This window comes from Schistocerca gregaria, chromosome 2, assembly GCF_023897955.1.
Source record: "Schistocerca gregaria isolate iqSchGreg1 chromosome 2, iqSchGreg1.2, whole genome shotgun sequence".
Classification (NCBI taxonomy): domain Eukaryota; kingdom Metazoa; phylum Arthropoda; class Insecta; order Orthoptera; family Acrididae; genus Schistocerca; species Schistocerca gregaria.
In genome coordinates, this window is record NC_064921.1 from 181,865,211 (window position 1) to 181,880,427 (window position 15,217).

The window sequence follows — 15,217 nt, forward strand, 5'->3', positions numbered from 1 at the left end:
GGAGTGTACTTGGAGAGCAATAATCCTTGAATATCTCGGAAAAATAAACAGTCCAAAATGTTGATTTTTGAGGCTCAGTAATATCTCCAAAATTATTTCTTCAAGTACCACAATTACATTACCCACACACTTTAAGAAGAGAAAACGTTGGAGTTGTAGTGGGTGAATATTAAATAAGTATACAGCTCGTTCTCTGGAAAACGTCGGTGACTGCAGGTAACGAATAAATATATTTACAGAGGACTGGTGTTGATGAAGCGCAGGTCTTAATTTTCCAGCACAATGTGTACAACAGAAACATTTATTTTATTTCGATTCCTGTACCTTAGCTAACATGTTGACTGGTGCAATCTTTATGCCCTTGTGTCAGTATCTGCCAGTGATTATTGGATTATTGCAGCTCTGCACTGAATTTCGCTATCCTCTAGATAGTTTCCTATCAAAATTTTCACTCAGCGCTATGTACTCAAACAAAAGTTGCTTATTATAGCTAAAACGTTCCTTCTATAGTTGTTTGTGATCCTTTAAGTGGAAATATGTGATGTTGTCACTGATCACTGAGTACTGTATGGGATGTCGATTATTGCTCCAATCAAAATGGAAATTATCATATCATGAACACGTTATTCCAACGTCAAGACAGCTAAGTGTTTGGCAAAAGTGATGATTATCTATACCAATAGATATCTGTGTGTTAAGGGGTAGTGACATCACAAGCACACATGTTAACTAATGAAATTAATTGTACTCTATAATTATTTCACATTACAGAGCGCCTGTCATTACGACACCTTACGATAAAATGAGTCTTGGCCGAATGTTTGGCCTGCTTGGTAATGACGTAAACTGCCTGAGAAACACCAAAATGAAAACATTTCTTTTTGGTTATTCGTACAACAAAACCATAGGCAAACTTTTAAATCGAAAGTTATCGTATAAACAGGGTGGAAGGTTAATGTATGTAAATGCTGTTGCAGAACTAGCATGGCCTTTTTTTTATAGCTGAGTGCACTCATCTGTCATTGATGGCGCAGTAACTAGTATTCATAATTCGTTAACTAAACTGTTGCACGCAATTGTTCCAATTGTAATAGGATCTCGTTATCCTGAGTGCTGTAACGTGTTATGAGAGAGCTACGATGAAGGAACGATGTTTCATACAGAAGCCTACAGCTAGTATTTATCGTTTTATTTAATCTGGCAAGATAAGAGCCATCGTGTCCTCCCTTACATCTAAGCAGGTTTTCTATATATTTCGGATTCCGAGTATCTCGATAAAAATGTTATAACTTACCCCTAATATACAACACTGAGCAACAGTTATGAAACGTCCCCTTAGAATAATTATACAAGAGTGTGCTTAAACTGACACACAATATTTTTAGCGCAAAGCAATCTGACTTTCAATAATCCCTACAAAAGAATGGCCCTGACTAACATTAACCTATCCCTTTCACAAATCACTTACCTCACCAAAAATCTTCGTTACTCGAACTACTGCAATACAGCGAGCGTCACTACTGCCAGCTAAATAAAAGATTCAAACTACGGAAGTCACTAACTACTGATAGGCACAGTTAGCAAATGAAAGATTTTAATAGAGAACTAACAATGTATTTACCTTAATAGTCAAATTATACTGTATATATCAGTTCATGACATCCATTCCTACAAATTTCAATACTCCGCCATCTCTCTTCCCACGTCCATCACTGCTGGCGGCTCACCTCCAAGTGCCAACGCTACGCGCTGTTAACATCCAGCCGCCCAACACTACAATGGCGAGTATTACAACAATGCCAACCAGCCACTGACTGCACACAGCACAGCCAGTGATTTTTCATACAGAGCGCTATGTGGCGTTACCAATAAAAAAACCTAAACAGCCTACTTACACAGTTACAAATTACTTTAGTCCAGAAACAAAGGAAAAAATCGTTTAATTTCTTTTGAGAAACACAATAGAAACAAATTTAAGGAAAGTAATTCAAACTATGAGAGAAAGCGTACAAGCTGGAGGAATAGAGCAGTGTGATAAAATGCAAACAGGGGAAAGGAAGTGAAGTGACTGACTGAGAAATGGAAAGAGAAAGAAGCGTAATTGGGAGAAGACAAGAGCATTTCCTTCACTGCTTGTCAGAGGGAAATTAACCATTACGATAATTTTTAGGAAATATTGGTGAGGATGAAGAAGGAAGGGAAATTCCATCAGCGGCTGTATGTGGGACACCAGTCACAGCTTTATGTATTTAATGAAATATGTCCATCTATAGAGAGCCGATAGGCACTGGTACTGCCACACCACTTGCTGCATAGGCAAAATCACATAAAATATTTAAAATAGTTAAAGACAAACGGTGGAGTGTGAATCATAGCCAAGAATAATTTACCACTTACTTTTATTTACGAATGAAATTTTCTCTCTGCAGAAGATTGTGCACTGGTTTGAAAGTTCCTGGCAGATAAACTGTGTACCGGGCCGAGACTCGAACTCGATTGTAGGCAAGTGCTCAACCGACTCAGCTATCCAAGCACGACACACAACCATCCTACACAAATTTACATCATCATCCCATTTTCAAAGAACCTCTCTTGCAAAACCTGCAAGACAAGCACTCCTGGAAGAACGGGTATTACGGAGATTGAGAGATGTTTCCAGAATGAGGTACAGGCGGGAGAAAAGCTGTGAGGATGGGTCATGAGTCGTGCTTGGGTAGTTCAGTCGGTGTGCAGAAACGTGAACTAGTGCGACTCCACAAGCTAAGCACGATTGACATGTTTCGGCAGACACAGTACGTTAAAGTCTGCTTATCTCCAAAATTAAACCATTTTGCCCATTAGATTGCTACGAGGCTATAAGCTGCATTTCAATAGTCTGTGAATGCTGAAATTGTTTTAAAAATCTCTTATGTAACTTTGACGTTTCCCTCATATGAAGGTGGCATAGGTTGACCAATGTCAGGAACATTGCACTCTTTTTTAGAACAATGCGCGCTGTCTATGGCACTCTGAGAAGGTGAGCGTGCGAGACATTGTGATTATCGATGTGACGCCACAATCACTGCGCCCTGCAGTTCCTGACGGTCATATTTCGCCACTTTAGTTCCATTAGGACTTACCTCATTGACTATAGTCATTGCTGGATGACCTGCCTACTAGACGATGGCCCACAGGGAAGGACTATTATCGCCAGTTACAGAGACACCACCACGCCAACTTGACTGAACGAAGTTACCCTGTCGTACTATGGAAGAGAGTACGGCGTGCGATCCATCGACAGTTTCTCCCTACAGAAGTGTGGTCTTAATGGTACGTGAAAGTGAATGATAAATTTCATAACGGCGAACGATTGCTCGCCACCCAACTGGTCGACGCACCTTTGTGTCCATATTGCAAAGTAATTGATTATGACATACGTTGGTTGATATGTGGTATGGCGACTGCAGGTTTGCTGTTGACAAAAAGAATTTTAAGCCCTACTCTTCTGATGGCCTCCTACGTCCACTGATTCTGACGCACTCTTCCACCCACATACGTTCTACTTCCCAATCTTCAGGACAAACGCAATCAATTAGATTACACGAATGTTGCTGCACTCTTTCTTCAGCGATGGTGCCAAAGATGCGGTAGATTACTGATCCTTCCTGCTGTACAAACACTCAGACTTACAGTCCTGGACAAAGTACTGGTCCTGGGTTCCCAAGTATCTGGATTCATTGTTCGTGAACCCTCCAGCTATCTGGGGTGTTCCAGATGCGAGAAGAGATGGACGATGACAATTCTCGATTTAGGTAGATGTCATCTCGTGTATATAGGCGACAGAGTTCCTCATCATATGAGAAGACGATCTGGACAATACGCTTACTGTATGGTTTTCTTTACCTAGTGAGTATGGTCTTCGTAAATAATAATAATAAAAAAACACAACAAGAACCATTTGTGTCTTCCCCAGTTTCAGACCTGTGATCAGGATGACACATCGGCCGAGCGTTGGGTGGTAACCCCTCCCCTTTCTGCCACCACGCTCCATCCCCCACCCTTTCCCAAAAAAAAGGAAGTCGTTAGAACATTTGCCCACGAAAGTCTCGGTCCAGAATAAAAATTTTATCTGCCAGGAAGTTTCACATACTTTTATTGCTAACCCTATAACACACTCCGATGATGCAACAGAGGTATATAAGGCACTCAGGGCTTCCCAATGCTGCTTGCAAATAGGGACACCGTTCAGTACCATTTCCCCACCGGACCCTATTCACTGCTGCCCCAGGACGACCAGGTAGGAAACGACCACAGCGAGTGCAGACACCAAAAGGCGCCTGTCTACGACGACCAGTCCAGCGGCCGTGAAGCACAGTGGTGGTCCTCTCAGGGTGAGCTGCATGAAGGCGTCCAGCTCTGGATCGCGCCAGTCGCAGACAGCGGACGCCCTGAGCAGCAGTGGCCCAGTGTCGGCTGCTGCGTCCGCAGCCGCCGCACACGCCAGCGACATCGCCACCAGCCGGAAAGAGTGGTTGGCCAGCCACAGCGCAGTCGTGCCAGCCCACTGGTAGGGTGACAGCTGCCTTCCCGCCGAGCTGAGCATTCCGTAGGCGTAGAAAGTGGCAGCACCCACACAGCAGGCGATGTTCAGGGCTAGCGGTGGGCCACAGTGCTGCTGCAGGGTCTCTGCTGCGTGGGTCAGCACGACGTACGCCTCCCTCAGCTGGCGCAGCCTCCCAGAGGCTGCCCGTGGTGACACACCCCAAAAATCCTCTCCAAACACTGCGCGAAGCTCGGGAACGCTGAGAGGTGGCAGCAACTCCCGTAGACTGGCGTTAACACTGCGGAATCTCTCCCGCAGTTCCAGAACCAGAAAGACGAACTGCAGGGTTACCAGTGTCTTGAAGAAAACCACGACAATGAGAATCAACCTTGAATAAATTTCACGATAACGTTTTTGTGCTGAAACAAGAATGCTGCTCATTATTACACAGTAGATCACGAGGACGATATTGCCCAGCGCCTTCTTCCAATATTGTACATCGTTTTCACTTAGACAGTGATCTGCGAATCTCAAAGCCCTTATGAAAGACCGGAGATGTCGAAGTCCAGTTGTAGCGCAAATCCAGTATGTAAGCAACAGACTTGTTCTTCCCATCCACTTCTGAAACATATAAGCCACCAACGCGAGATCCCATTCACGGAAGTTCCAATTATCGTTAATGTAGCTCAACATTGCTATCAGAAGTGCAGTAATTAAGAGCCATATGGTCGAACGTAATACAGACTTCCTCCCTTGGCACAACATTAGTCTAACTCTGAAGGTGTCGTATCTTATTTCTCTTTCCATTGGTGCTAATCCAATAGCAATCCAAGCTGCATATAACACTGGAGAAATAATGCGAAAACGTGGAATCTCGCTCGTGTAGCACGTCCCCATGCTGACTGTGAACAAACTTTTCTCCTTGCTTCCTTCAAGTCAACTACATCATTTATATGATAGCAGAGGCGGTTTGTGCTTTGCTTTATAACTTCAGTTCATTCATTTGAACGGCATATTTCACTGCTTTTCCTAATCTTCGATCTGTTTTAAAGAGGATTAGTTCTTGCATATGAAACGCACCTTTCCAATTACGAGGCAGCGAATCAGCACAGAGTTCTAGACGTTGGGCTCAGTAATGAAATTGACAGATACCGTCACAAAGGCAATAAGCTAGTCAAATGTTCTTCTTTAATGTTTTCAGTAAGTATTACCACTTTCTCTTGTTTCCAAGTAATGTAAAATTAAGAAATGTGTGATGGGGACTTCTGTAGATTCAACTGAAGCAACATCCTAAAGTGTTATAAAAAAATTAGTTACCACTCTCATTTGTCTGTGCATAATTTTTTAGAGTTTTTCGAGCTGATAATCAGTCTCTACGATCAACATTCCCTTTGTTGCTACTTCTCTGGAGAGAGTAGTGTTACCAGACGTTCTCTTTTACTCAGCTATTTCTTCTTTTTTGGATCCTAAAGTAGTCTGGGCTGGTTCTTATGAAAATAGGAGAAAGTCCTCTTTTTTGCTTTCTACAAATGCTTCAGCTAGAAATTGTGGAAATACAACTCTGAACTCTCACAATGGCAGACTAAAAGAATTTTACCTTCCTTCCAACTATGTAATATTTATTCTATGCTTTGCTCTTTTCTACATCAACGCCAAGCAGAGATCATGTTACGGTTTCAGAACAACTGAAATAACTGGCGTGACCGTTTTTGTGAAATACGATCTGTGAGCCGAGATATTGCATTGCTGCATACGTAATATTTTATGTTTACGTATCCAGCAATGCAATATCTCGACTTCTTAAACTTCAGAGTAGAATGATTATTTTATACGGCGCTACTCTCAGTTTCTTGTTAATTGTTGTGAAGTGAAGCATTGTTAACGGTAGATGGAAATCGTGCCAAAGGGCAGAATGTCTTACTGTCCCCCTGGTATATTCGTAGATTTATTACCTTGCGGTCGTTTATACGTAAATACCGTAATGGAAATTTGCCTATGACAGTTCAGAGTTAGTTACGTCGAATTACTTACAGTTGTTGTTGTTGTGGTCTTCAGTCCTGAGACTGGTTTGATGCAGCTCTCCATGCTACTCTATCCTGTGCAAGCTTCTTCATCTCCCAGTACCTACTGCAACCTACATCCTTCTGAATCTGCTTAGTGTATTCATCTCTTGGTCTCTCTCTACGATTTTTACCCTCCACGCTGCCCTCCAATACTAAATTGGTGATCCCTTGATGCCTCAGAACATGTCCTACCAACCGATCCCTTCTTCTGGTCAAGTTGTGCCACAAACTTCTCTTCTCCCCAGTCCTATTCAATACTTCCTCATTAGTTATGTGATCTACCCATCTAATCTTCAGCATTCTTCTGTAGCACCACATTTCGAAAGCTTCTATTCTCTTCTTGCCCAAACTATTTATCGTCCATGTTTCACTGCCATACATGGCTACACTCTATACAAATACTTTCAGAAATGACTTCCTGACACTTAAATCTATACTCAATGTTAACAAATTTCTCTTCTTCAGAAACGCTTTCCTTGCCATTGGCAGTCTACATTTTATATCCTCTCTGCTTCGACCATCATTTGTTATTTTGCTCCCCAAATAGCAAAACTCCTTTACTACTTTAAGTGTCTCATTTCCTAATCTAATTCCCTCAGCATCACCCGACTTAATTCGACTACATTCCATTATTCTCGTTTTGCTTTTGTTGTTGTTCATTTTATATCCTCCTTTCAAGACACTGTCCATTCCGTTCAACTGCTCTTCCAAGTCCTTTGCTGTCTATGACAGAATTACAATGTCATCGGCGAACCACAAAGTTCTTATTTCTTCAACCTGGATATTAATACCTACTCCGAATTTTTCTTTTGTTTCCTTTACTGCTTGCTCAATATACAGATTGAATAACATCGGGGACAGGCTGCAACCCTGTCTTACTCCCTTCCCAACCACTGCTTCCCTTTCATGTCCCTCGACTCTTATGACTGCCATCTGGTTTCTGTAGAAATTGTAAATACCCTTTCACTCCCTGTATTTTACCCCTGCCACCTTTAGAATTTGAAAGAGAGTATTCCAGTCAACATCGTCAAAAGCTTTCTCTAAGTCTACAAATGCTAGAAACGTAGGTTGGCAATTCCTCAATCTTTCTTCTAAGATAAGTCGTAAGGTCAGTATTGCCTCACGTGTTCCAACATTTCGACGGAATCCAAACTGATCCTCCCCGAGGTCTGCATCTACCAGTTTTTCCATTCGTCTGTAAAGAATTCGAGTTAGTATTTTGCAGCTGTGGCTTATGAAACATTGTTCGGTAATTTTCACATCTGTCAACACCTGCTTTCTTTGGGATTGGAATTATTATATTCTTCTTGAAGTCTGAGGGTATTTCGCTTGTTTCATACATCTTGCTCACCAGATGGTACAGTTTTGTCAGGACTGGCTCTCCCAAGGCCGTCAGTAGTTCAAATGGAATATTATCTACTCCGGGGGCCCTGTTTGGACTCAGGTCTTTCAGTGCTCTGTCAAACTCTTCACGCAGTATCGTATCTCCCATTTCATCTTCATCTACATCCTCTTCCATTTCCATAATATTGTCCTGAAGTACATCGCGCTTGCATAGACCCTCTATATACTCATTCCACCTTTCTGCTTTCCCTCCTTTGCTTAGAACTGGGTTCCCATCTGAGCTCTTGATATTCATACAAGTGGTCCTCTTTTCTCCAAAGGTCTCTTTAATTTTCCTGTAGACAGTATCTATCTTACCCCTAGTGAGATAAGTCTCTACATGCTTACATTTGTCCTCTAGCCATCTCTGCTTAGCCATTTTGCACTTCCTGTCGATCTCATTTTTGAGACGTTTGTATTTCTTTTTGTCTGCTTAATTTACTGCATTTTTATATTTTCTCCTTTCATCAATTAAATTCAATATTTCTTCTGTTACCCAAGGATTTCTAGCAGCCCTCGTCTTTTTACCTACTTTACCCTCTGCTGCCTTCACTACTTCATCCCTCAAAGCTACCCATTCTTCTTCTACTGTATTTCTTTCCCCCATTTCTGTCAATTGTTCCCTTATGCTCTCCCTGAAACTCTGTACAACCTTTGGTTCTTTCAGTTTATCCAGGTCCCATGTCCTTAAATTGCCACCTTTTTTGCAGTTTCTTCAGTTTCAATCTACAGTTCATAGCCAATAGATTGTGGCCAGAGTCCACATCTGCCCCTGGAAATGTCTTACAATTTAATACCTGGTTCCTAAATCTCTGTCTTACCATTATATAATCTATCTGATACCTTTTAGTATCTCCAGGGTTCTTCCATGTATACAACTTCCTTTCATGATTCTGAAACCAACTGTTAGCTATGATTAAGTTGTGCTCTGTGCAAAATTCTACCAGGCGACTTCCTCTTTCGTTTCTTAGCCCCAATCCATATTTACCTACTACGTTTCCTTCTTTCCCTTTTCCTACACTCGAATTCCAATCACCCATGACTATAAAATTTTCGTCTCCCTTCACTATCTGAATAATTTCTTTTATTTCATCATATATTTCTTCAATTTCTTCGTCATCTGCAGAGCTAGTTGGCATATAAACTTGTACTACTGCAGTAGGTGTGGGCTTCGTATCTATCTTGGCCACAATAATGCGTTCACTATGCTGTTTGTAGTAGCTTACCCGCATACCTATTTTCCTATTCATTATTAAACCGACTCCTGCATTACACCTATTTGATTTTGTATTTATAACCCTGTAGTCACCTGACCAGAAGTCTTGTTCCTCCTGCCACCGAATTTCACTAATTCCCACTATATCTAACTTAAACCTATCCATTTCCCTTTTTACATTTTCTAACCTACCTGCCCGATTAAGGGATCTGACATTCCACGCTCTGATCCGTAGAACGCCAATTTTCTTTCTCCTGATAACGGCTTCCTCTTGAGTAGTCCCCGCCCAGAGATCCGAATGGCGAACTATTTTACCTCCGGAATATTTTACCCAAGAGGACGCCATCATCATTTAATCCTACAGTAAAGCTGCATGCCCTCGGGAAAACGGTACGGCTATCTGTATCGCTGAGGCACGCAAGCCTCCCCACCAATGACAAGGTCCATGGTTCATGGGGTGGGGGTCCAGTATCTTACCTCATCATTTATTTCCAAGAACATCCTACCTATACCTGCCTTCTGTACATTTTTCGTATAACTTCTCAATGCATTTCTTCCAATTCATCACAATATAGTCTACCCCTCTCAAGCTTACTTAAATCTACTGAGCTCAGATGCTAAACTAAGGGACGAGGTAATGCAGCAGCACAAAACAATTAACACAAACAGCAATGACAAAAATGAAAATTGTCAAAGCAAGCAACAGCAAATGCAATAACTTATATCTAAACATGACAAAGCTCAAACAGAAAAAATATTACAGTAGAAATGGCCATGTTTAATACCTATAATACATCTTAACACTAGAGTGATGCATCACAAAAACTTACTCCGCAAGAAAGTTGCCAAGTCGTTAAAAAAATTATTTATGCAATCCCTGTGAGGGGAAATGTCTATTTGTGTTCCTCCTTTTTTACGAAAGTACATCAGAAAATTATTCTTTACTGGGTCTGTAGACAGAAAATAGTTATATTAGTACATGCATTAAATTTTATTTTAACCAATGCTGCAGTGCAGCAAGAAACTACATATTAAACAAAATGAGCAAATATATATATAAAGCAACATATGAAACGTCATCCACTAGGCAAATGGCGTCTCCAAAGGCAAAAAAATTCTCTCAACTAGAAAGGCAATATATGTAAAATGTTTCTCATCATTTCATTAGGCATTTTAGTAAATATCATAAATTAAGAGCTCCACTGTATAATCATAAACAGCCTACTTACAACCTCACATCCACAAAAACTGCCCATTTTCTGGGGAGGGATACTTTCCCTAATAAGATTCTCTGACTATCTTCTGCCAACATAAGGTCCCTGAGAACACACCAGTAGTACACTGTCCCAGCACAAAAAAGCAAACCTTCTCTCTCAAGCACACAGGCTCATTATTCATCATGTAATAACCGTGAGTTTGTAGCGGATAATGAAACAATATCACATAGCGATATGTGACTGTAATCTCACAACCTTGAAGAACGACTCCACTGACCATTGATCCTGCTGCGACGCTTCAGCGCCTATAATGTATTACGGGACTCGAACTCCACTTGCCCATGTATCGAGTTTCGGGGAGCCTCACAATGTCTCACAAGCTGTGCATCGTCAGAGAGGGCACTTCCACTTATTTCAACATTGATAATCGCTCATCCTTACCCGTTGACTTCTCTTTGCCCGCATCTCGTGCTCGTGCGGTAGCGTTCTCGCTTCCCACGCCCTGGTTCCCGGGTTCGATTCCCGGCGGGGTCAGCGATTTTCTCTGCCTCGTGATGGCTGGATGTTGTGTGATATCCTTAGGTTCGTTAGATTTAAGTAGTTCTAAGTTCTAGGGGACTGGTGACCTAAGATGTTAGTTCCCATAGTGCTCAGAGCCATTTGAACCATTTGACTTCTCTTTCTGCTCTCCATCACTCACAAATTCCTCTGTGGGTTATGTTACCGATCTTCCAAAGGATAGTTTGTAAGGGATTAGTTTGGTAACACAATACAGCCACACTCCATCCTTCTCGTCGGTACAGACGACTCAGCCCCTGTGTAATTTTGGTTGCGTGCGCCATTTCCCGCGCGTTCTGCCAGTTTAGCCAAGTTGGTTGCCTTGCTATCTCCCTCTTACGGCACCTACGGTTTTTCCGATTTCTTCCGTTTTTCGTAGTAATTGAGATATGCCCTTATTTTAAAGGTAGCTTTTCGGACACAATCATTTTAATTTAGACCACCGCTTTACAGCCAGTTACATATACTAATTAGTTTGAGATGAACAGTGGGACTTGGCTATAACTGTTTCACCTGTATACTACAATGATATAAAATATAATGTAAGCACACTAGTTATGAACAACTTTTTTTAAAGTAAATTTTTTTTTACAAATTGCGAAATACGAAGACTAAATATATTAATCCTCCAATGTACAGATCACCTGATAACGCGTTTGAAGAATGCGAAACTGGTCGTGACCTTCCAATAAAGGACTTCAGCAGCCGGCACGGAGGGCATCCGGCCACCCCTTCGACTGACATTGCCAAATCTGATTAACCATGCCGACCACGCCCAACTGCGGGAAAAGGCACAAACGAAAGAAAGAAAGGAAGAGGCTGCACTGCTGTGTATGTTTTTAATACAATATTTCACATTTTAAATGAACACCCGCAACTATATCGCTTTATTCTCAGATTCTTCTAAACAGGAGGACTGTCTGGGCTGCTCTATAGTTCTCCCTGATCGTGTTCACAAGATGTATCACCTTAAGATTTCACTGTGTTCAGTGCAAAATTATACGCGATCTTCAGGGCACTAGAAATGGAGTTCCTCGTCTGTTCCGGCTCCGTGAGTGCCCTTCACTCTCAACACATGTACTCAGCAGATAAAGTAGTCCAGTATATCTGTGACTACAAAGCCTGTGGAAGGTGGCAGTGTACTTGGGTTTTAACACAAACGGAATAGCAGATATAGCGACCAAGAAGGTGTCATTACATAGTTCGGCGTGCCATCGAACACCATGCTATAACCTCGCTGTTTAGGTACAGTCTTGAGTATACGGGAAGAAGAGTGGCTGTCGGTTATGTAAAATAAGCTGCGTATGGTGAGGTCAACTACTCGGTCAAAGCGTATCTCCTTGCAGCCATACAGATTCTTCTACGTTGCCTACGCATTGGACACATCTGTAGGATGCTTGTCTTCTTCTTCAACCAAGAGGACACTCCATTGTTGCGTACAGCTCTTCACGCGCCACATTTTAGTTGATTTTTCATGTTCATACAAGAGGGCAGCAGTTAATTTACCAACAGATTTGCCCCCATTTTTCACTGACTATGAGACGAATGTGATATATGACTTTTAAAATATTGTGATATGTTCGCCTTGTTTCCGAAAATTTTAGGAAGTAATTTTTTGTCGCCTATGCATTGGACACATCTATAGGACACTTGGCTTCTTCCTTAAACACATTCGTACAAATGGGTAGACATTTCTTTGCATTTCAGCTGAGACTGAACAGATGCATCAACAGGACCAGCCCTATGTACACCAAACGCTTCTCTTTCCCTTTGTATTACTATCGACATTGGTACATAATCGCAGAACGATTGACACCCTTCATAAACACAGCTATTCTTAAATGTTAATGTGTTAATAGTTATTCTACTCCAACGCATGATGCCACATCGGTAGCTTTTCAATAAATAATACGGATTAGTAATACATGACTGCGAGTTTCACTGACAGTCCTTTGGGACATAAAGATTTACAGCTCCTGAGATGCAGCAACAATTACCTCAGCACACTGGAATATAAGCTACATGTAAGTGCCCGCAAGAGGGAGCGAGGAGAGGGAGGGGGGGGGGCTTGTTATTCATTACATAAATCTCTCGAATTTTTATCAAGCATTGTCTGAGACTCAGCACATTTGCATTGCTAAGCACGATGAGAAAACCTACAGCCTTAGCAAACATTAAATGCATTGTCCAGTCATATTTAATATGACGGAGACCTTCGGGAAGAGATTGAGTGAGGCTCTGGGAGGTACAGACGGGGACGTGGAGCCATGCAGGCTCCAGTGTCGTGGCTAGCTGCGGTAGGTTTCGCGGTTGAGGATCTATAGCGCGAACAGCCCGATGCAGGTGGTCGCACAGATTGTCGATTGGATTTAAATCTAGGGAATCTGGTGCCCATGAGAGAACAGTGAACTCAACTTGGTGCCGTTCGGACCATTTGCAAACCCCGCGAGCTGTGTGAAACGGTATATTGCCCTGATGGCAGTTGCCTTCCTGCCGAGGAAAAACAAAATATATGGAAAGGTTCCCAAGTAGAGATGCTTACTTGTGTCGATTCACTGTCCCTTCCAAATGACGAAATCAGCCAGGGAATGCGCCAGATGTTAACGCTCCACCCTGGTTTCTTCCAACGACTGCCGCAGGGTGTTTTCTCACAGACGATTCACGCCAATGGAGAATAACCCGTGATTCATCTGGAAAGGCCGTCTGCCACCATCCAGTGGTCGTCCAGTTGTGTTATTGGCGTGCAATTTCCAGCCTTCGTCGTTGACGAACAGCAGTCACCATGCGTGCATGAACTAGGCACCCGCTGCAAATGTCCATTCACAGGAACTGATCAGTCGTTGACTAACACTGTTGGCAGACCCTTGGTTCAATACGATGCTCGATTGCTCAACAGGTGCACGTCTGTTTCCCCATACACACCTTCAGAACCGTCGTTCACCTAGTCATCTGTGGTCCTTGGTGCAACACAGTTGCCTCAGTGCCGACCTTGGATGGCGCCATTTTTCCATGCATGATGTGCTTTAACTTTGGCGGCCTGCGAACAGTTCAAGAGTCGCTTCGTTTCCGCACTACGACAACGGTTGTACATGTAGTCTGCGTACTGTAAGCCCTTCGGTACTCACACCATCAGATTATTTGACTTGTCCTTTCTAAACATTCATGGTGGTGTCTGTTTGTTCCATATCGTCTCCCTACCGCTTTCGCGCAACGACGCTCTGAGCGTGGGTTTTTTTTTTTTTTTTTTTTTTTTTTTTTTTTTTTTTTAAGGGAATTAACTACTTTGAACCTCGGACCTGCTGCTGGTAAGGAGACGCCAGACCACACATGACATGTAGAATTCAGAAGAGTTCAGTGAGACTAGCGATGATATAACCAAATACTAAATGATCTCAGCGTCAGCTCCACTGCACTCCCTGTAAAAGAATCTTAATACTAACTAAATTTAGTGGAAAGGGTTCAAGGCTTTCCTATTTCTAGGTAGCTGGTAAAATAACGTCGAAAAAGCAGTTAAGTTTACCATTGGAAATTTTATTCTACTCACAAAACATCGTTTATAAATTGCACTATTGATAAAAGGAAATGTTTTAATACAGGATGGTAAAAAACCAACTGCGTTCAACAAAAATGTGAACGAATATTCCCTGAATGGGTTTCCAAGTTCTACAATCGCTCGAAGGATGACCTATGCCATATCACATCTATAATCTAGGTTTAAATTAAGTTTCACAAGAGAGAAAATTATCAAAATGGTCTACAGTGACCCTCAATTATCTTTAATTACTTATCTAGCCTGTTGTAAATTACAGTGGCTGATGTGGCTTCTCAATAACTGTATAAAAGGAAAAATCGTCGCGTTTCAGATTTTTACTTCAAGTGGCAAATGTGAACACCATGAGTTTTAATTAACGATCACCATTAGTATTCCGCAAAAAAGGGGTGTAATAGATGAGACTTCTGCAATTATGAGTGAAGCCTTATGCGCTCAAAAATGCGGCATCGCGTGCGTTCATTACCTTGTCGGTGTTTAAGCAGCGTCAGGGCGGCAGCGGCCGGCGCAGCAGCCATTCAGCTCGCCGTCTCGGAACCAACTCTTCTCTTAACTTCCTTACTACAATTTACCGAAGTTAGTTTAAAAAAAACTATCTCGCTATGTTTTCATCTGACCAATTAGGGTCTCAATGTTGACCTTAAGCTCCGCCTACAAAAATTCTGTCTATCCAATGAGAAACGTTATACTTTTCGTGGTGGGGCAATG

The 15,217-nt window shown here is 42.1% G+C and overlaps 1 protein-coding gene across 1 annotated transcript; it reads right to left on the reverse strand.

Moving 5' to 3' along the window:
* Positions 1-1,580: 1,580 nt before the first annotated feature.
* Positions 1,581-5,422, reverse strand: LOC126335510 (uncharacterized). The gene is made up of 2 exons (XM_049998865.1): positions 3,417-5,422; positions 1,581-2,760 (listed from the first exon to the last, which is right to left on the reverse strand). Exon 1 carries the CDS (start codon positions 5,417-5,419, stop codon positions 4,253-4,255), a length of 1,167 nt encoding a protein of 388 aa, XP_049854822.1. The 5' UTR covers positions 5,420-5,422; the 3' UTR covers positions 1,581-2,760; positions 3,417-4,252.
* Between the last annotated feature and the right edge of the window lie 9,795 nt (positions 5,423-15,217).

Bases quoted from the DNA above. Each gene is read 5' to 3' on its own strand.
- LOC126335510 (XM_049998865.1), bottom strand. From the start codon at position 5,419: ATGGGGACGTGCTACACGAGCGAGATTCCACGTTTTCGCATTATTTCT.